Here is a 22713-nt window from a genome sequence, read left to right as displayed (position 1 = left end):
CTGATATGCACGTAATCAGTTGACTACTGCACAAACTATTGCAGAGCCACAGCCACCACGTATCACGATCTAGCCTGGCCCTGGGCTGTCAGTCCCATGTGCATGTGGTATCTGAAGCATGCAACACGTCTGCAAGCAGAACTAATACAATGTCAGCCGGTGGTAGCCACAGTTTTCTTGTACCTCACATTCCAGCTGGTGGGGGACAAAGACTCAAAGTTTTCTAGGATGTATTAAACATCACATCCTTTATTACTGCTTCTCATTATCGCTACCTGATGACCAAGAAGGATATAGAAACTTTTTTCCTGACTGGGCTGAATTGCAACATGTTATTTAGCTAAAAGCTGGCTAGCTCAACATGACACACTGTCACTTGGAGCAAGTTGCAAGTACCACCCACCACAGGAAAAGGTTAAAATCAGGCAAATATGTGTAGTCTTCACCAGCTGCTGAAACCACTGTTGCTGCCAGTTTCCAGGATGAAAAGCTGCAGATCTGCAGGATGTCATGAGAGCCCAAAAAGGAGAAGGGTTCCAGGGAGAATAGGGACCCCTGGACACCAAGAAGACTCCCTCCAGCTCTATCAGGTAGAAGGACTCACTCCAAAGAGCTGTATTGTGGCAAAATGTGAGTGCTGCTCATTGAGAACTGCCTTTGGGCAGGAGCCACCAGAATAACACATGAACTTCTGAGCCCAGAACAGATATACTGAGCTTGGAAATGTTGTTCCAGATATGACATAATGCTTGCAAAGGCTTAAGCCCTTGAGTGGTTATAGAGAAGTATGTCTGGAAGGGACATGAGAAGGTTCCTCTCTGCTCACTGAGGTAGGATCATAAAGACAGGGGTGGTGGAAGATGATATACTTCAGGAGGAGGTTTCACAAAGCAAGTCAGTACTGTTTAACCTCCTGATCTGGACAAACAGTGCAAAACTCAGATTTCATCACCAGAACCAATACTATGGGATGAGTAAAACCCTACATCATGGTTTAGTTTATCATCGAATCATAGAATGGTTATTCCCAAAAAACATTTAGGCGTTAAACTACTCATCAGCTAGCTGGAGGAAAGGTGCTTTCATCAACTAGAGTTGCTTCTGTAAGAGGAAGGACTCTTCTGAGAGATAGTTATCAAAGAGACAGCTCTTCCATGTCTTACACAGCCAAAGTCAATAAATGGAAGCAATCACACAATCAAGAATAGTTCCAGAAATTAAATAACTTTGTGACCAAATGCAGAGGGACTGTTCAGTACAGATAGTTTGACAGTTCTTGCATACTCAGTATTTTGGTATCTACACGCCACTCTCACTACCTGAGAACTTCCAATGACCACTCTTTCATCTCGCACCATCCAAGGAGATCAGATCCATAGCACAGGACACCTGAGAAGCACCACTCTTGAACGAGTACTGACGCTGTCCACAGTCACTGCATTACAGAGCAGTTTTGTATCACAGACAGACCCAGTGGATCACAGGTCCCACTGTAATCACTCTCACAGCAATGGAAATCACCCTACTGAATCACCTCTGAAAGCATGGAAACTATCCAGCCCTTCCCTTGCTCATAGAGACAGTTTGCTATCCTGCAGACAAGATATCCACCCACACAGGAGATTTGCAGCATGAAAACTGAACACAAGATTATCCTTGTTATAAAGGCAAAAACTCTACCTGAAGGACTACTAGAATAGGAAGAACAGAGCCCCAAACAGGGAACTACCAGCAGCTATTACCCAGCTAAGCCCTCTTCCTGCATATGGAGGTTAGTAATAGGATGCCTACAAGCAAACCTCTCCCTACTCAAAGATCAGGCTACCCAAATGAAGATCGAGCTCTCCAAGCGCAGAATCCTCCAACCAGAAACAGTCTTACACAGCAAAGAGAGCCCAGATGTGGTCCTAACCCATCTCTGAAGGCCCCTTCCCAACAAAAGCATGCTACAGACCAAGGCTAACAGTGACCTGCCAGATACTTTAGAAGGACTAATGGCCTTCCAAACAAGTAATTTTTTCAAAGACGACAGCTCCTTAGTATGTTTCCAAAAGTTCAAGGACAACTGCTGCCAGCCTCCTCTCCTTTGAGTCAAGAGCAGAAGCGCTTGTACAAACTGCCCTCCAAACTAAAGCAGCTCTGCAATGAGTTTCACGTGACGCAGGGGGGTGTGCCCCAGCCAAATCAGATTTACTCAGGGGACACAGCCCCATTTGAGCCTACGACTTGAAGCCCGACGTTTCCACATCAGAACCAGTTCTGCCAGATGAGCCATGCCCCAAGCCAGAAGTGTATAAATGGAGCCACTCCCTAACCAAAGGGCATCCAGCTCTGGAGAGTATTCCTCTCACAACAGCAGTTCTCCTTCTCTTCAGAAAATGCCATTATTCTTCAAGCGACCTTTCCAAAGCAATGACCAAGTCTACAACCGTGAGCGCTGCGCAGTGCAGAGCAGGGCTTGCTTTGGAGAGAGCCTGCCTGCCTGGAACTAACTTCTCAAAAGCAGTATTTTTCCTAGGCAGAAGCCAGCTGCAGTCCCATGTTTAATCATTCTGCCATCCCTCCCACTACACTTTTATGCTCTTTAGTCAGAAATGCCCTAGAACGAGTTACTTCCAGTTTATGTAACGTCTCTGTTTCCTATTCCAGAGGAATTACAAAGCTTCTGAAAATAGCAAGCTAATGCCACCAGTGCTCCCGGTTGGGCAGGGCTAATTTTGCATGTGTTAAACATGAAGTACACTGGGCACATGGGAAGCTAAGGTTTCATGACAACATGCTAACGGGCGAGTGACGCTTCTTGGCATACACAGTCTGGGACATACTTCTGCTCAACACAAAACGAGGGAGGCTGAGCAGAGAATTAGCCAGAGAAATCTGGAAATCAACATTCAGATGTGAAAAAGAGCATGATTTGGCTCACACTGCTGACTGTGAGGGAGGATTTTCTCAATATCTACATCATGCCTTGGGTCAACGGCTCAACAATCTCAGGCCTTTGGTGTGAGTTACAACAAAGGCTATGAGCCCTGTTAATTAGTCTCACACTTATGCTGCAGTGTGCAAATTCTCTTTTGGACCAGGGACCACCAGGAATGAGCTCTAGGGTTTGTGTGACAAACTGCCACGTCTGTCTGGGAGTTGTAATAACTTCTGAGTTGGTGCAGAGCAGGCCCTGTATGACAGTGATGCAGCAATGGTAGTGCAGTAGCCCCTGGGAACACTTATGGAAGATGCAGACCCTCCTTCTCCATCCCAATAAAACATTGCACCCTTGAACTGCAATGTCTTGCAGTTCAAAACATGCAAACCATAGTCTTCCAAGACTACGGTTTGTGTAGACCAAATCTCTTCCAAGACTATGGCACAATATGGTTGGTGCTCCAGAGCCGGAGGCAGTGTAGCCGGCAGCATCAGGGCAGCTTTGAATCAACATCACTGTAATGCCATCAAAACCCCACCAGGTTTTCTTTAGTGAAAGCTCTGCTGCATTGCACAGATAGATCAGCTTGGGAGTGTCTGAGCTCACTGGTGTGTTTTACGTGCCCTATTGTTGTGGCCAACATTTACAAGAAGAGGCCTGATGCTAACTGAGACATGAAGGACAATCCTCCACCCTTGCATAATTCCTAACCCCAATGGGACTGGATGCTCTGGACAGGAAGGAATTGAACAGCTTCCATTCCCTCCGCTTTCCTGGCTAGGTAAATTATTCCAATTAGGCTATTTATTTCAGTTTGACTCAATTTTTTCTGGAACCCAAATCAGACCTTTTGGGCGAATGAAGCAAGGGTTGGGTGGAAAGACAGAGGGGTAAATACAACCACTCAGCAGCTTCTCAGCTCTGCTCTGAGTCAGACCCTCATGAACCAACTCCTTCAAAGTTAGTTGATTTTTTAGGTTTTCTGCCAAATCAAAGCAGCATGACAGCCAGGAGAGGCACCCAAACTGCACACCAGGCTTTCTGCGCTTCACCTCCCCACCCTCATCTTGCAAAGGAGCTGTCGGCTAATACCACCACAGAGACTGGGGGATCATCTCACCCAATATCACACAGCTACACCAGAGATATATACACTGAGCCAGTCATATTGGTTTCCCTCCATAGCCCATGAAAAGAAATGAGCCCTTTAAGAGTGTGACTCATCTGACCCACTTTAGACTCTACTGCAGGACGCAATTAAGCGCAGTGTGCACTGATGAGCAGATCTCCAGTGGCCATAAAGCAGCTCAGGTGACTAGCTCTGACGGACAGACCTCCACAGCAGATGTCTACATTTACTCAGATTCAGCCCACTGCAGCAGACTTACTTGGAGCCGGACTGAGCCTGTCCATAAACCACGTCCTGCTTGCAGCTCATCATGGGTTGGGCATAGACCACATCGGGCTTGTTGCTTGAGGGGCAGGAGAGGGCCCGTGCTGGCATTTTTTTACTTGTCCTGGTAGTTCCTTGCTGGGTGCTACAGCTGCTGTAGATGCTCTGGCGGTTTAAGGTTGCCTTGTGCTCTGCCCGGCCCCCCACCTGACTCTTCCTCAGCGTGCCCCGGGGCGGTTCGCAGTAGAGGTCGGGCTCGCTCCGGCTGCTCTTGATGTTCTGCACAAAGCAGTAGTCGCTGCCGGCCCTGGTGGGGCTGCAGACAGCCTTGCTGTAGTGCTTGCTGCCCCAGCCCTCCATCTGGCTGTACGAGCTGTAGCGCCTGTTCTCCACGTCCCGCTTCAGGGTCCCGTTGTACAGCTGGTCAACAAGAAAACAGGAGACAAAAAAATTAGGAGAGGGTTGAGATGCAGATCAACATTGTCAGGCCCACTCCTGCGTGGGTGTCCCAGCTACCAAATTCCTATGCCTCTTAGGTATTTTCGTGGCCCAAAATTTACGGGAGGTTAGCCCACCTGCAGCCCTTACAAAGGCGCCAAACCCTCCCTTGAAATCTGAGGACACTTAGTGGTCAGGATATGGCATCCAGGAGCTTGCAAGCAGAATTGAAAGCTCAAACATGACCCTGGCATTAGAGAAAACGCTTTATTTCTAACACACGGGGTCTAACCCGACCTGTAATTAGAGGAGCTCACATCACATCTCTTGCCATCACAGAATAATGGTGCCCGATTCTGACCTTCCAGCACTGCCTGCATTTATTTTTAATTTCCCTATGTTATTTTGTTCCCCTTCCATCTATAAGTTCCTTAGGAAGGGAGTAAAGGGAGCAGAAAATCAGAAAGAAGGGATTCTTGAATCTCATTGTGCCAAGAAACAAGTGGAGACAATGAATATCTGCTTATGAGTTACAAGGTGTGTAGTATCAGCTCATACAATGGGATGTTCTGAGAACAATGGGGGATATGCAATAAGAATTGAGATGGCTAAGCCAGGAAGAAAAAAAAAAGAATAAAAGACAGTAAAAAAACCAACTGCAATTAATGAAAAGAAAAAAATGGCTTTAGCTGGCCTGCTGTCAGTTCAAAATGTCTTCACAAAAAGTCCTCCAGATTTGCCCCAAGTACACCAGGATTGAATCCAATATTCTTTTGCAATATTAAACCTTCTGGATGTCAGTGCTGGCACCTGGAAGCCTGCAGGGTTGTATCCAAGTGAGAGACAAGTCACTAAGGTGTGTAGTCCAGAAAGGAAAATAAATACAGCTATTTTAGTGCTGTTTGCCCCATGATATTGAGTTTTTCCACTGCATCTTCCTCAGCACACTGGCAAGCAGATCTCCAAGACATAAAGCAAACAGGCATAAGAACAACTAAAGAATAAAACTGCCTGCCCCATCCCCCTTTGGTTTATCTGGGGAAAGCTCATCCATGGTCTCTTGTTGGGCCAAGGTTTTTTTTCTCACCTAACTTTAAGCAGCGGTACTTTGGATGCCTCTTTCTGCAAAAGCCACCCAAGGATCCCTTGGGCTGGGAGAGAGAAGTCAACACTGGCACCTTATTATTTCCATGGGGGTTCAAGGCACAAGGTGTGAAAAGCCTGTGCCTGGTGCAATAGTTCATGTCACTGAAAAAAATCTGTATTTCCTAACCTAGAAACACCACGTGACAGAGAAATTGGTATCCTCTGCAGGCTCACCCTGAGTCCTGCTGCTCTGCTCCAACTTCATCCCAGCCCTGAGCACACTCAGCATCGTTCCTGTCTCCAACACTCTGCAGAATTGTCATTATGTTAATTAATTAAGCCAAATATTTCCATTAACAAACTGATCTTCAGGAATGCAGTGAATCCTCTCTGCTGTGTCCCAGAGACACAGTTGCACAGGTAACGGCTGAAAACTTTTAAAAGGTGTTACCTAACAGGCATGCCATCTGGATAAGATGAAACCCTTTAGCCCAGCTATGCCGATACCCAGATCGCTCTGTCATTTGAGCAGCAGTCTGGAGTAGTTTCATACTTTCATTCTGCAGGTTTGCATCTAAACAGATGAATTGCTGGAAGGGGAGAAAAGGGGAGCAAGTTCTCTTTGCATTTACTCCAGAGGACACAGAAAAAACCTGTTAGTACTGCAGCACAGCAGGTAACAGGTTTGGTGCATACTGCAGAGCTCCCAGGAATTTGGAAGAAGAATTTGCCTGCGATAAGAAGAGCAAGGACGAGGCACATGGGTAAGTAAGCGCGATGAGTCTTGGGGGCTTCCCTGGCAGTGGGGCAAGCCCACTGAAATTTCCAGGTTGGCCATGCACAGAGGTTCTCTCCATCCTGGTTTTGCTTTGGATGCAGCACGCACACAGCAACGGCAAAGTGACCTTTCATGAAGTCATGATCTACTCCACTGCAGATGAGTATGTCCTTCTAAGGGTGATATCATCCTCATTTTTTCTTCATTTTCCTGGCTTCAGAAACCCTTAGGACAGTGAGGGACAGGACAGGGCTGCGGCAGGAAGGTGCAGGGTGGACTTTGCTGCTCAGTGGATTGGGGAACCCACTCCCAGGGCTCGCCGCTGGCAGCAGCTGGCTGGAGGACAGAGCAGCAACTTGTTAGATGTGAGCCCTGTCGTTTTTCTTTATGAGTCAGTATAAGCTGGGATTATTTTGTAGGGCTGTCAGAAGCTTGGCAGAGCTGCGCAGCCCCTGGGCATTTGCTGAAACCAATTCAGCTAACCATGGAAGAGCTAACTTGTTATTTATCTGAAGCTATTGTTTGCTTTCCAGTGTACTCGCATGGGCTCTCCGCCAGCAGAACGGGCGAGGGAAGCTGTGAGTGTGTCTGTGTTTATAGATATAGAATTACCAATTCTGTATTTCCTGCTGTGTTTTATAGTGGCATACAGCATTGTCCTCTTTCTTGCCAGCCCTGAGATGGGTGAAGCAAAGTGACTGCCTGTTTGGAAAGACACCTTTCTGCAACACAGGGAGCCCTGAGCGGCAAGTCAGTGCAGGTCCTGGCAGGGCGGGGAAGCCTTTTGCAAACTCATGGGAAAATAGTTCCCGTGTGATGTGAAGCTCATTACCAAAGTCAGTGCATGACTTTTATTGCTGATTCTACCAGATGCTTGGCTGAGCCCATTTTAATCTCTTTCAAGTGGCACGGACCTAATTGGTATCTTAGAATTCCTCTTTGCAGCAGGAGCCTGATCCAAAGCCTCCAAATCGATGAGGAGTCTCCTGCCAGCTTCAGTGGATTTCAGACCTGCTTGCCAAATAGTCTCTATGCATCCTTGCACAGACATAGCTGACCTGATCGCTTCTTGATCTTGGCAAAGTGCTGTGTCTGTGCCTTAAGACCAGCTTTCTCACATTAAAACCTATGTCCCCATTTCAGATGTTCACCAAGCTAAGTCAGAGACCTTCACTTCTAACACTGGAGCAAATGTGGCCCAGGGAATGGAGTTCCCCATGTTGTTATCTCTTCGCTGGATGCAGCAATCAGTGAGATAGGATGCCCAGGAAGGTCGAAGTGAGGCACTCTGCTGTCTGGAGAAGAGATGACATCTCTGAAGGTGAAGGTGATGCTATTACATAGTCTGTGGTTTAAAGAGCCACCTGACAACAATCTTGTAACTTTTTCTGATGCCATTATGTCTGTAGAGTGAGCTCTCCCTATGCAGAATAGCATTAGTGAAAGGAAATAATCAATCTCTCGCCTTCAAACCTCATAAACCACCCAGATTTCCTAACACCCTGAATTACATCTGCCCACTGCTTGTGGGTGTTTGCATGGGGAAGGTGGGCCAGGTCCACACCCCCTCCCTTTAGGAGTGCGGAGAAATGCTGGAAAACACAAGGAAGTCCCTCAAAGTGGGGTGGAGACAGAAAGCAGTGATTCCCTCTGCACTGCAAGATCTGGAAACCGTTTTAGAAGAGCACAGGCTGTCACCAACATTTCTCCCCATGGGACCTGAGAAGTCGGGGCAGCCTGGTAGGTCTCTCCTTTCAGCCAGACACCGTCAGTCTGCTGTACTCGTAGGATGCAGGAGGATGCTCACGTGCAGCCGGCATCCTGAATTCTAGCCTGAACTTCTCCTCCCTACTGTGAAACAAGCCTGTGTGTTTGAGGTCAAGCCTTGGGAGCCATTCATTCATATTAAAACAAGGAGGGGAGGCACGGGGAGGAAAGGCAGCGAAGATGAGCACTGATAGCGCGCAGGTGCTCTTATCAGGCCCAAGGAGTAAGTGCTTTCCTTCACTGGCAGCAGCAAAGACCTGCCTTTAAAGTAACGAGCATTTGTGGTTCACCAGTTCTCAGCCTGCAATATGGGACCGTTTTAGGAACACCAATTGGAATATCCAACAGTTGCACAAGACAGGTAAATTAATATCTTTAAACTCTTATTTCAAGTGGCATAAAACTGGTGCTAGAGAGAAAGTCAAAATGGCATTATCCAAATCGTTCATCATGAGTCCTTTTCTGTCTTTTTCTTCCATAAACCCTTTTGTTTAACAGGAAACATCCCTCTCCTCCTCCCACTTTCCGGAGAAGCAGAAGCACAGAGCAAGGCGCACCAGCCGCAGGAATTGCGCTCCGATCTCAGCGCTGCCTTTCCACGTCGGAGGCCCTCCCAGATAACTGGGTGTTTCTAACTTCTGCATCTAAGGACGCGATCAGTTCATTACCTAGCTCTAATTTTTTCCCTTGCAATTTGTTTGTTTCTAGAGCAGCAGACAGAGAGAAGTAAAGGACTCCGTATAAACACGTCAGGAGCAGGTTTCTCCCAGGCTGGAGGGCAAAGCACAGGCAATGCAACATGACAGCGTCCCACCCTGAGTGATGGGTGGGGAAAACTCTTGATGCTACTTGCGAAATGCTTTAGCTGCTGCCTGCTACACACTCCGTTGCAGGGAGAAAAATTGCAAACCCAGCAAATATATTGTTTATCTATTTCTGAAATGCTCTTTCCCACCTCTCCTGGGTGCTGCCTTTCCGTATGCTTTTTCATCTGGTTCTTTATGCAGCTGAGATTTAGGTCTTGATGGTTCAGTTTGTTCTGGCCGTGGAAGGTAATGTCCAGCTTCCCACTCCAAAACATAAAGCCTCTTGCAAAACCTCACAGGGAGACCAGGGTCTGACCGAGCAATGATGTGCAACAGCTATAAATCTTTGTTTTCTTTGATAAGATTGCCCAAACCACTCTATTTTTGGGGTTCTTTTAAACTTGAATGTGTCATCACAGCAAATGACAAATTTTGACAGCAAATGTCATTCCATCCTTATGGAACAAAGATCCCACTGACGATGAGAGATTTTTGTCCGCAGAGGCAAAGCCAGCCAGGGATAGCAGGGAGCGTTCCCGTCTCGTGGCGAACACCTCTCATGCAGATAGATAATGCATTTGGGAGAGGAAGCTCTGCAACTTTCTCCCACAGAGAACATTTGTTTAAGAATCTACATACAGTCTCTAGTGCAGAGGGATCACCAAAGTGCATGTTTTTCATTAGTGCCATAACGGACATAATTGCTGCAGAAACCAAGCTGGGTGGTCCAGTGCAGCACAGAGCCTGAGACCCCAGTGGTGGTGCCTGAGGAAAGCAATAGTGAGCACTGGTGGCCCAGAAGCCACTGGTCCCCAACTGTTATGTGCCAGGATCCAACTCAGTTAACTGCTTTAATTGGAGCAGCATCGGACATGCCAAATATTCCTTGGTCTGGGAGCAGGGCTGCTCTCAGAAACGTTACTCACTACAAGCCCCAGGCTGAGGTCAGCTCTGTGGGGATGATGATCTGCTCACCCTGTTGCAGGCAGAGCACCCTAAGGTCTGAGTTGCACCTCCTTCCCTACCCAGCACACCAGGGGCTTGTTTGCCCCTCGTTCGGGGCAGTGCTGGGGGGAGCACGCTGCGGCTTACACTCACATCGTGCCGGTGTGTTTCCTTCTTGTGGAAGCAGCAGCACGGGGAGATCGGGTGTGCTTCTGCACCTTGTCCTGGTACTGCATCATCTTGACAGTGCCAAAACAGACATGGGACCTGGGAACCACCCCGACCCTCTATCAGGGATGGACCTGCCAACCCAGCAGACCCAGGCAAGAGCAGTATTGCTGCAGGTGGGAATTAAGCCTCAGAGGGTCTTTGCTGACGGCATGCATCCTGGCTCCACATACTGCCTTCCCTTGGTGTTCAGGATTTGGCTGTGCATCTCCAAAGTTGTGCCTGCAGTTGGGGTGAGCTGCACACTCGCTGCAACCCACAGGCCACCAGACTGTGACAGTGGCTTTGAGCCCAGTGCTGAACAGATCCCATTTTTGGGGTGGTATTGAGGTGTCAGTCAAGGGTGCAGCTCATGCTGAGACTTCTCCTGCATGACTGCACTGCTCTAGGTGCCCAGTTTAGCTTACTTAAACCTCCCTCAGGTTTGTCTGTGTAAATTGTGGTCAGCACTGTACCTTCTGTGGGACCTCAGGCACTGCTCAGGCCTTACATCAGGACATGGCATAGCCAGCTCCTGCGGTTGGATGGTTTGGGAACTGGTGGCCACTCATAACTCACATCATTGTCAGTAGGGTGACAAATGTCTCTAAGGGTCTTCTGGGCTCAACAGCACCTGGACTGAAAGATCACCTAACACAGAGAGGTTTGCAGTCACTAATGCACCCATTACTGCATCCCACTGTGGTCACTGTGCAAGTGGGACTGGGGACTTCATCCCTGAAGGCTGAGCCAACCCCTGACACGTGAGTCAAGGAAATGCTGCAGCCAAGTGCAAACCTGCTGCCCTCAGAGTGCCTGTTTCTGGAGTGGTCCCACTGATTTCAGTGTTACCTACACTGATAATGAGTAGGTACTCATTGCAGTGCTAGTTACAGTGATGCTACAAACAGGGCACTCCACAAGAGGAATAAACAGAAAATAGTCTTTAATAATGGGTAAATCAAAGGTTTTAGTCAGAAGTGTTGACTGATCCAGAGAGAGCTCTTCCTCCAGATCTATCATTTCTTTCACTCTAATATTTCAACATCAGTATCATAAGGATGGGAAGAAAACTCAGAAGCAAAAAGCTTGAGATTTCCAAGAAGACACAAAACAAGACAAAAGGAGGAAGTCAGGAATAATAGTTTTTAAGAGTTGTGGGTGACAGACAGGATACCCCCTGTCATTTGGAGTCACCATCTAAGGGAATGCCTTAGATTAAGGCAATCTAAGAGCAATGTCTAAGCTGCAGGTGCTGTGGAGCAGCAACATGGACATGGGTTGCCTGTTACACCTTTTTCACTCCAGAAGTATTAAAAGTAATTTTCCTGAACACTATACTGGGTCATTTCCCCGAAATGTCTGAATTTGCCCATGCATCTCAAAGGCCTTTGCAACTTCTCAGAAACATTCACAGCACCAGCTCCAGCTGGAAAGAAGTCCAGCAATTTTGTCTTCAAAACCAGATTTGGTTTATCTCTGTTTTCATGTCTCACAACCCAGGAATTTGGAAATAGGAAACATTTTTTAGAATGCCTAGAACCTGCACAGACTTCAAACGGGTCCGTAGACAAAAGTTAAAGTTAACCCAAGCTGGAGGCTGGTTATGGATGTGTGTAAACCTTTAATACTTTCCTGGAAGAAGTAAAATGGAGGAGGTTCCTTGGTGTGGTTGGGGAGTATGATGTCTGTTAAGCTTGTTAAGCAGATTTAGGCTTGAGGTTATATGTTCCAATGTGCCAATGGCACTTGGGACTCATCGCCCCTAACTGCAGTCATCTACCTGTTAGGTGACTGCTCCGATCCAGCTACCAGTGGAAGGAGATAGGCTTCCAGAGGGGCTGATTCATCCTGACCTGACAGATCTCCAAGATAGAGGAGATGAATCACCTCCTTGTACCTCTCTCCTTGTTGGCTATGGGAGGAGTCTAGACGACTTGTTAAGACTAAAAGGCTGATTTTCAGATAGACACAGTTAGGTAAGACAAATTTTACTGTGAATCCTTCACAAGTCCCAGTCCCTTTTTCTAAAGTAGCCCAGGTCCTGAAGACTTTTACCAAAAATTTCTAGAATGAAAAGCTTGTAAGACACTTAGGTTTGGAGAAAGACCTTCCCTCATCAGTAAATGCAGAAGAGCCCTTCAGAGAAAAGTCATGAGCTGCATAAGTCCATGGTGAACCAGAAGTGACTGAACTGCTGTGTCCACGGTACTCTATGGTGCCTAATGGAGGCCCTGATCTTCGTAACCGCCTTACAAGCTGTTCACCAGAACACCAACATTGCTGGACTGAAATCCCCAGCAGCCAGTGGCATTTCTAACTACCTAGCATTTGTCCAGCTGTTGTAATGACTGGGAAGAAGATCAGGAATGAATAAAATTAAACGATAATCCTCACACCAGCACCACTAGCTGCAGTACCACCTTGCCAGCATGAGCATGAGCTGGAGGGGCAACTGTAGAGCTGGGGCCTAGCTTCCTCTCTAAGAAAAAAAAAACCAGCTAGAAACCGCTGGAATGGCTGGAACAGAGCAGTTTTGCTTAGACAAAGTATAACAAACTCCATTCAGCAATCACAATAGACAAACAGCAATATATCATTGAAATAAAACATCACAATCCCTTGACTTATGAAGCTCAGAGACTCCACCTCTGGCTCAGGAGGTCCCTCAGTTGCAAATTTCTGGTGGCCACAAAAACACTCTGGGATGTATCACTGCCTGCTTACCACGCTTAGACCCTTCTGCAGGGGCCCATCACTGCCTTATGATGCAGACAGGACACCTGGCTGGATGGACCTCTGCTCTGACCCATCACAGTCACCCGGCAGAAACACCACTGTCTGGGCTTTAACCAACTCAGCAAAGGACATTGAAACAAGTCAACAGACAGTCTGTAAATAAACATTTCAAAGACATGCCAGTGCTCCCAGTCCTTCCTACTGAACATGCAGTAGGCAGCAAACCCAGTGATGCAAACCTAGCAAGTGACATCGCTGCCTTGAAGCAAGCATGCTACACCAAGGCCATTAAGAAAGACAACAGATAAATCTTTCTGAAACTGAGGAATGCTGATGCTATGAACAGGCGGAGGATCTGGCAACTACCAGGAAAAGCTTCAACGCTCTGTCTGTGTGCTTGAAGTCAACATAAACACCTTTCCTGGTTCAACCCTTTGATGGTTGACAGAGAACTGCTTTACAGTCCCAGGGGTGTTGAAAGGAGCCCTTTCTTTTTCCCATACTCAAATCCCAGATCTGTGAATTGCTCCTTTCTACTTTATAGCTGATGAAAACTAAGGAAGAACAGAATACAGGTCTGAGGTGGAGGGGCAACACGAGCAGAAATTGTCCCAGTAGATGATGGAGTGGTTTGGAATGATTCCCAGTGTACCAAGCGTCTGTCTCCAAGGACAAGACCAGGACCTTTGTGGGTGTATAAACTCAGATTGCACAAAGACAAGTACTATCTCACCTGTGCTTTTTCTGGCAATCTGTAATATTTTCTGTGGAAATCACTATGGGAGAAATGGACCACCTCTTTTCCAAGCTCAGAGAATATCTGAAAAGGGTCTGCACTAGCATTGAGACTGGGAATAGCAACACAGTTACAATGCAAATCCCTTGATCATCACCACTCAACCACATTGATGTTGTTCACAGAGAAGTTTTGGTACACGGAAACAAAAATGGAAACTGTTCCACATAGCAATGGATATGCTCCAAACTTCAACTGAGTTGTAAGAGTCTGAACCCATGACTGATCCTTCAGACAGCTTCAGGCCTCTTGTGCCATGTGGATATTAATCCACAAAACCAAACTAAATCTTGTCCACACTAAAATCCCCAACCACATACAACATAGATATAGGGTCCTTGATCATCCTCTTCCATTGCATTGAACTACTTTCTAAGATAGCTGTAGCCAAGCATAATCTCTCTTGGGCAAGTTTCTGAAGTGCTATGACCTTGCTACATGACTGCTCCTGCTAGAGGGTGTTTTTTGTACAGGTTACCTCACGAGTATGCCACCGTTCCCAGATAAAAGAGTATCTTACCGGATATCCCCAGCTGCTGTTTCCTGTTTGGGTTTTGGCGTAATAGCTGCCCCGGGATGTCCCATAGCCATAACCATCAGCTAAACCATCGTACATGGAACCTGTAAATGAAAAAAGCATGGTCAGCAGGAGAAAGGAGTCCCAGCAGGCACCCCTTCAGAGCACAGCACTCTTTTTTCCAGTGAGTTTAGTTACTGAAGAATAACAGAGTTAGAAACCTTAACAGGAACATGGGAAAGACAAGCAGTAAGTTGAGCCCTTGCCATTGCAGGCAACTCATAGAAGATGCTCATTTCAGAAGAGCTCTTGGAAACTCCAGCCCTCAGACTACAAGCAACAGCCTAAGGTTTTCAGCACAAAAGACCAAGTGCCATAAAATCTACAGTGGACAAGAGCAGACAGGGTCAGAGACCAGGCCAATGTCTTAGGTCTTTGCTATATGAGAGGAACTGGCTGATATTTTGTGCTACGCATCCTGGAAGGTCTGAACCTGGAACATACTTCCCTTATTCTGCCTTGGAGGTAAATAAAATTTGCCTCTTCTCTGACGGCAAAACCGCCCCCCAATCCTTTCGCCAGTCTGGCTTTCCTGGTCTGAATACTAACAATCACATCAACACAAGCAGCCTGAGCAAGTCTTGCTAAATTCAATAAATAGTAAATAACAAACACGATGGGTAAATGATGATCAAGTCTATTTGACACCTGGGGATCTGAAAGAGTCAAACACTAAAAAACCTAATTGACTGCCTTAAATTTCAATCTCCAGTCTCTAAAAGATCACTCTGTGTATTTGTACATTCTTTTCCTGAAAATATATTAAGCTCCATCATTATTTTTAGGGCGCTGGGGAGATATGTGAGACTGGATCTCAGATACATTTTGTAAAGATGCAAATATCTTGGATCACGAGGAACCCATCAGCCATTTCTACTGTTTCTCAGGGCTTTATTCAGAATCTTTGGATCTACCTACCCCAGCCGTACTAAAAATTCTTCCAGCTGTCTCTCACCACTAGCCCTTGGCAGCGCAATCTTTGGATCCCTCCTAAAAGTATTTTACTGAATGCTACATTCATCAGTACAAGAAAAAATGAAGTGAGTAATTCTCTTTCCATGCTGGAATTCCCTTAACCCCCTTCAGATGTTCCAAAAGCGTTTAAGGTCATTTAAGTTTCATTTTCAAAAGTGCTCAATAATTGTGGCATCCCAAGTCCCGTTATGAGGAAGTGCAAACCCTACACCCCAATTAACTTCCAGGGGAAGCTCTGAATGTCTAACGAAGTACAAAATCAGGACTTACCTGTCTTAAGTTATGCACCTAAACTGGTGGGTAATGTCAGAAATATCCTAATCTCTGATTGTTTGATAAGACTCATCTCTTAGATAAACTGGATAAGCTTGACCACAAAGGCCCTGAAGCCACTCAGGTCTTCTACAGCCACTGATCCTTGGAATAAATCTAGTTTATTGCCTTGCCTGAGGCATCCAGAACCTGTTATGGTGATTTGGTTCGTGGCTAAAATTTCTTGCATTTTCTCAGGAAGATGATTCCCGTAGATGCGGTATAAATAACGAGATTTGCTTTCTGTTGTCAACAAGATAGGAGCGAGACTACATGAATGGCAGCATGTGAAGAACATCACTGAATGCAGAGTAAGCAAGAGCAGAGCAGTTTCACAGACATACTCTTGTGCAGAAAACCACAGGAGCTCATTTTCCACAGTCTAGAGACTTAGTGGGCATTGTTCCCACCAGCCCCAATGATTGCTTCATATATATTAAGTTGCACAGAACTTGCTAATAAGGCAAGGAAACGGCCATCAACATGCAACGGGAGATACAATTCAGCTGTGCCCTTCACCTTGTGCTTCCCTCCCCACGCTGGGATTTCCCAGAAACTCCAGATCAGGACATTAGTGTTGAGCTTCAGCAGAAGCAAGGGCTTGAAATGATAAGTTTGGGCCAGGTGATTTACCAGGGGACAGAGATAGCTAATAAAAATAGTTCTGAGCACAAAGATAAAACAATCCCATGATAACAGTTTCCTGGGAATTCCTTCTTACAATCAACCTCTTGTTCTGTGCAAACGTCACGTAACTGCAGGCGGTAGCACCTGGGAGCATTTTCCTGACATTATGAGTGAGCAGTTGGAAGAAAGGGTTTCTGGGCATGACTCACAGGTTTATCTGACCAGTCCTCCCTGGGGACCGTGCTTTTCCTTTCAGGATCCATTCTTGCCATGCACTGCACTAAAGACTTTGGGGCTGAGCAAGGAGATACCAAAAATAAGTCAGTTTAGGCACATCTCTAATTTTCTTGTATAAATTCACCGCTACATGGCCAAATTCAAGAGACCAGGCAGTTAATGCAAGTTTATGTTCTTCAGTTGTTGAAGAGTTGCCTTCACCCAAGAACTTGTATGTAAGAGCTTATAAATATATAATTATATATAACCTCAAATGTTCAAGGCATTTTGAAGCTGCCTTGCTGGTTGGAGAAGGTGCATCTCCTGCCACCACGCAACTGTGATTTATTGCTTGGAGAGCTCAGTCTGAAGGCCAGGAAGAACCTGGGGGTTTTCTGATGGAGGTGGCTAAAGAAAACATCGTCTTTGTTTAGTCCCGCAAGTTTAGACACTTCTCTGCCTGGTTCATCTTGAGAACCAGCTTGGAGGTGTATCACCAGCCCTCAGGGAGAGGAAGGATATTCTTTTCAACCACCTCAAGGGTAAAGACCATACAAACTGGTCACAGGTCCTGAGAATCTGGGATAAAAACAGACTATCTCCTGAAAAAACATTTTGGCAGGGGGTGGAAATGCTCTTTGGGGGAGATGCTTCCCTGGTGCTTTTTTCTAGCTATGTCCATATGTCTGTGTCCCATTTGTTGTCATCCAAGCAGCTGTTTAGGTCTCTGAAGTGCCCGCTTGCACTTGGACAAACACAGAGCCGAATAAAACCACTGTATTAGTAGTAAATAACAGATGGGACAGAGACAGAAAAGACATGGATGAGAATCGCTCAGATGAAGCACAGCCTCCCAGCAACCATGGTTGTGGGCAGAAAATACCCCTGAGGGCTGCTCAGGCACTGGCTGGGCTGTCGTAGGGACCCTTCTCTCCCACTCCCAAATTGTCATTCCCCCAAGGCATTTCCTTCAAAACTTGGTCAATCTAAAATCTCATTTAACTTCAGTGGGACAGTTCACGAGGGTAAAAACTAACTACAACAGGTAAGGATTGCAAGATCTTGCACTTAATCACTGTGAGCCCCACTACATGCTCGCCTTGCCCTCATCCTCCTCTCTATAGCTGTTATTGATCATTGCAGAGCAAGCTGACACTTCCATCTAACCCAATATGCCTGTGCTTGATGAGTTATTTACTTTCTTCAAAGGCAACTTCACACCCCTTGAAGCTACAAGACTGATGACAAGGAGAAGAATTGTGTTAAAAGTGCCATTTTTCAAGCATGACAGTGAAAGACTTCAGCCGCACACATAAAGCTAACAGGGAGTATTGTGGAAATGCATGTTTGTTAATAAATATTAATCTGTGGCAGGGAAAGGCAAGACAAGAACCAGTCACTGGTAGTGCAGGCTAGACAAGTCAAATAATAAACTATGCACGGCTTTAAAACAATAAGGATGATTAAACATAGGAAAAATGTAGTAAGAGAAGAGGGCCTGTGGGAGGCACAAAGCAAAGCCTGGATGCCTCCTAGGAGAGAAGAGTTGGTGAAATCCCAGAAGATGAGCTTCTTGCAGGAATGACCAAACTTCATTTCTGCCTTCTCGCCTATGAGCTAAAGGGTTTTAGTATTTTTTCGATACCAGTAATCTAAGGTTTGTGGAAGAGTGGATGGCTTTCACTGAATCATCTCACGCTGGGGGAAGGTTACAGAAGTCTTCAAAAGACTTGCTATCCCCAAAATCTCCTCTTCCCTTTACATCAGAGTAATGACCCCCATTAGAGCTAGGTGGGATTTCTCCCCTCTCAGCCACAGCCAGCATAGCAAACCTCTAAATCACAGCTCAGCCGCGAGACAGTTGGATACGACACTCCTCGGTTGGGTTTCCTCAGATCTTTGCTCCCTGCTACACCCTGCCAGCCAGTGACGAGTCACTGGCAAAACTTTTCTTTAGCCAGAGGACTTTGCAGACTAGCGCTGTTGGCTATGAGGAGCTGGTTCAGCTCGGCCTGGCCTTTTCTCCTGCCATGCCACTGAAATTCATTTTCCCTGGAAATCTGCATTACTCACAAATTCAGAGGGAGCCATCCAGTTAGCTATTCCCATGGTGAGAAGGGCAGATATGCCCTACGGCAGACCCCACAGACCCAAAACCCAAGGAAGGCAGGCTCCACAGACCCAAAACTCTGCAGCCATCCTTGGAAACACCCATAGCTGCTGTGCTGAGAAAAGGCCCCACTGTGGGTGCAGGATTATGCTGCTTGCAACTGTTTTCTGCTCACTGCCCTACCCCAGTGCACACCAGTTTGAGCCCAGATGGATCACCTTGCCCTGCTGTGGCTTGTGCACATATTGGGTGACACCAGATCTTCAGAGAGCGGCCACAACGCCTTGATCTGCTGGACTCCAAATAACCAACTAATTTTATGTATCCACCAATTAGCAGGACATTGAGGGAACGTCTGCTGACCCTCTAAAGAAACTCCAGTTATGGGATACAACAATACTCATCCCTACTACATGTAAGAGGGGTTCATGTCCATGCTCCCCGTCCTACATACACAGGCGCATGCGTTCCTGGAGCTGGGGGAAGCTCTGCGCTGCGCTTCAGCTCCTGCTTAAAGCACAGATCAAAATGCAGCAACAGATGGCTGGACCTGGACCAACACCTAACGAGACACACGCAGGAAACCGTCTGGGTGCAGAGGGAACAAAGCACTCGAACATTTAGCAAGGGCCTTTGTGAATTCCCCAGCTTGTGCTGCCTTTGAGGAGCATCTCTGAGAAATCATGGGGGGATGCAGGTAGCTGGTGCTGGAGGAGCATTTGAACAGGCAGACATCCATGCCTGACAGACCCATGTAGCCTGTTTGTAGGAAACATTAAGGCTTCTCATTAGGTCTGCTCAGCTAGCCTTTGGACCAACAGCAGTAAAAATCAGTACTTGAAAGTTTAGTCTGACCCTCTGAGGCTTCAGCCCAGGAGAAACCCCTGAGAATAAATGGCAAATTCTTGCCCTTCTGGGATTCTGTCCAGAAATGCACTGAGAGAGCAGCTGCCGGGGTGAATCAGCCATCAGGACCTTCGAGCTAGCCAGCCTCCCCACAGTGGGAACGGGACGGCCTGGGCCCCGTGTTTGGAGGCAGCTCCTGGGAGCTGGATGTGACTCAGCTTCCCTGGGACACAGAAACCAGAGCTGCACATTTCCACGCAATTCCCATTCCCAGACATTTCCAAAAGTGTCTGGAGGAGGGGTTTAGCTTCAGCCTGTCGAGCGGAGACGGGCAGCTTGGGAATTTGCCTGCTTTTTTTTTTCCTTTCCCAGAGGTTTCACCTGGGCTTCTCTCCAAGCGGAATAATCCCCCTCTGCCTCTCTTCTTTCCTGCCTATGGGCAGCAGTGAGAGACATCTCTCTGCCTGCTTCCCCTTGAAATACCCCTCCACTGGAAAGGGAGGCTGGCAGTGCCCCAGTCCCCATCCAGAGCCTCTCGTCTCGTCCTGGTTTGTATTTTGTTTTGTCAGGTCTGGCACCATAACACCTTAAGCAATAAACCCTCCTGAGGTAGGAGAAGATTTGCATCTTCCATTTTGGTGGCAGAAGAAAGCTGTCCTTGCCCCATCCCCCACCCACCCCTTGGAGTCCATGTCCACAAACACACACAAAAAAAGAGAAAGCAGAGATTTGTTCCTGGCGGTGCCCATCACGGGTCACTGCACACATGCCATCCACCGTGAAGCCGCTCTATTCCCTCCGTCGCAGCAATTGCAATGCATACAGCCAGGATGGCTCCTATGGGAGCACCACCTCCACTCTCCACCCAGCAGCCTAGTCCCACCCGGCTTCTCTTGGTAAACCAGCCCAAAACGTGTGTCTGGACCATGACACCTCACCAGCGCTGGATTCAGCCACATGATCCGGCTTGGAAAAGCTGCCGGGCAAGCCATAGTCCCCGAAAGAGGTGGCAGAGACTGGCCCAGCTCACCCAGCTTTCCAGCAAACACCTCTCTACATGCTGCTCACTCTGGATGCAGCTGAACAGTTCAGTCCCAGACCTGGCACCCCCCTCTCCCCCAAACCCTCGGGCTTTCCTCTTCCCGGTGAACTAAGTCAGACCAGTGAGCTCACTGCAGCCGCTGGCTAAAGTACCTCCAAGAGCCAGGAGGTTTTGCATTGTGGCTGTCGCAACCCTGTGGGTTTGCAGCTCCCAGCTGGGGAAAGCTGGGGTTTACCTCCAAATCTGCTTTCTCCAGACACAAGGACGGCGAAGAAAACCATTTGCCAAGCCTTGACCCAAAGAGGAAAGTATTCCAGTAGGAAACTTGGCTCCAGGACTCAGCTGATTTCTTGCTTGCTTTCTATGGCACAGACTCAGTGCATGGAGGTGGACCGGCTGCCCGGACCCATACACCCCTTTCTACCCATCTGCAAAATGGAGGGGGCTGCAGAGCATCCCCACTGAACCAACGCAAGCCACTGCGGTAAGAAAACGACATCTCTCCTCCTAACTCATCTCCTTCCTACCACTCACACTGGGGTGTCCCGGAGGCTCCCACACTTCTCAGCCTGCAAATGGGAGACATGTTGGGAGCTTCAGAGGCGAATCCCGAGCTCAGGTTTGTGTCCTGTGTGTAGGCAGAGCTGCCTGTTCTCTGCCTGCCACAATGCTCAGGAGACAGCCAAGCCCCGGCTTGTGGCCAGCTCCCAGCCCCATGGCATGGTGGAAGAGCAACGCTGTTAGCTTTGGCCATCCACAAGAGGGTACGGGTCTGGTGGAGGATTCCAACCATGGGGGCACGCGCAGAGGAAGGATTTGCAAAGGTTAGGCAGCTACTCCAGCTTTAGAGCCAGGGAACAAACGGTTAATAACACCACACTGAAATGTCCAAGTCCCTCAGGGATGTGCAGCAGTGCAGCACTCCCAGGAGATTAGCTCCACAAGGGAGGGAGTCGATGCATCCAGCTCCACGTCTTGTCCTAACTCTTCCATCCAGTGCAAGAGACCTCGGCATACCCTGCCCGAGGTAACCCGTGAGAGACGCGAACCGGTCTGTCCCCCACAAACAAAACCCCACAAAAGCACCCCATAGCATCTGCTCTGTCCCCAGAGGGGACCCCCTTGCTGTCCAGAGCGCGGTGGGATTTTACCTCGGTTGGAGTGGCCCACACTTGACGATATGGACGACTTTTGCTTCTGGCGCTTCACCGTCATCATCACTTGCTCTTGGACCCGCTGTTTTCCCGTGCCCTTAGTTTTCAGCTTGTGGTCCGAGGGCAGAGCTAGAGTGGAGCTGGCCTGGTCTTGGAAGCACTCATATGCCAACGCTGTTTTCAGTGGAGAGTGAAGCATGGCTGCAGGCAGACCGTGGGGCTGGGGGGAAGAGGGGGCTGCACTTCACCTGACGGCACACAACACAAGGCGACAGCAAACGCGTCTCGTGCTGGGGTTAATCTCCCGAACCCCTCCTTGCCATACGTCCCCCGGCCGAGGGTGTCTCAGGGCTCCTGCTCCCGGCTCGGCTCCCCAGCGTGTGAGCAGGCACACCCTCTGCCAGACTGGATATACAGCCCTGCCTGCACACACCCACGCGCTCCCCGCCGTGGCTCGCTTGCAGCCCCCGCGCCGCCGCTGCAGGGCACGCGGCTCCCCGCTGCCCTCGCCCCAAATCTGCCTCCCCCAGCCTGTGCCGAACTGGATGGGTCGAGGGGGGCGTGCGGGTACCAACGGGGAGCGGGCAATGCTGGGAGGCATGAGGGTTGGGGATGGACATCTCCGTCCCCTTCACTGTGAAGGGCTCACGGGTGAGGCTTTGTGGGTCTGGGTAGGAAACGGTGCTCTTTGGCAGCCGGAGGGCTGGAGGATCTCCCACACAGCCTGCTCATCTTGTATTTTATTATTTCCCTTAGTCTAAACTGGATCAAAATGGTGTCTCAGTGCCAAGAGCCTGGAGACGCCCCTGCTAGTAGGAGGCAGCATTGCACACGCCATGGGTCAGAGGAGCAACGCTGCCCACAGTGCCCGTTCCTGCCTGGGGGTCCAGCCCCTGTCCTGCTGAGATGCTCCCGGGTCAATGTGTCCAGCTCCCCATCTGCAAAAAGCTTCCTCTGCCTGCACAGGTTGCAAAAC

At 48.1% G+C, this 22713-nt stretch overlaps 1 protein-coding gene across 1 annotated transcript in view; it reads right to left on the bottom strand.

Moving 5' to 3' along the window:
- PKP1 (plakophilin 1) overlaps positions 1-21936 on the bottom strand; it is a 43533-nt gene extending 21597 nt beyond the window's left edge. The window contains exons 1-3 of the mRNA XM_050911476.1: positions 21735-21936; positions 14399-14499; positions 4312-4736 (exon numbers count right to left, since the gene is read on the bottom strand). Of these exons, the coding sequence (XP_050767433.1) occupies positions 4312-4736; positions 14399-14499; positions 21735-21936 (728 nt within the window). The remainder of the gene's footprint in view (positions 1-4311; positions 4737-14398; positions 14500-21734) is intronic.
- Positions 21937-22713: the final 777 nt, after the last annotated feature.

Source organism: Gymnogyps californianus, chromosome 27 (genome assembly GCF_018139145.2).
Source record: "Gymnogyps californianus isolate 813 chromosome 27, ASM1813914v2, whole genome shotgun sequence".
Taxonomy (NCBI): domain Eukaryota; kingdom Metazoa; phylum Chordata; class Aves; order Accipitriformes; family Cathartidae; genus Gymnogyps; species Gymnogyps californianus.
The sequence above is the reverse complement of the archived record's forward strand: the minus strand, read 5'-3'. Positions and strand labels throughout refer to the sequence as shown.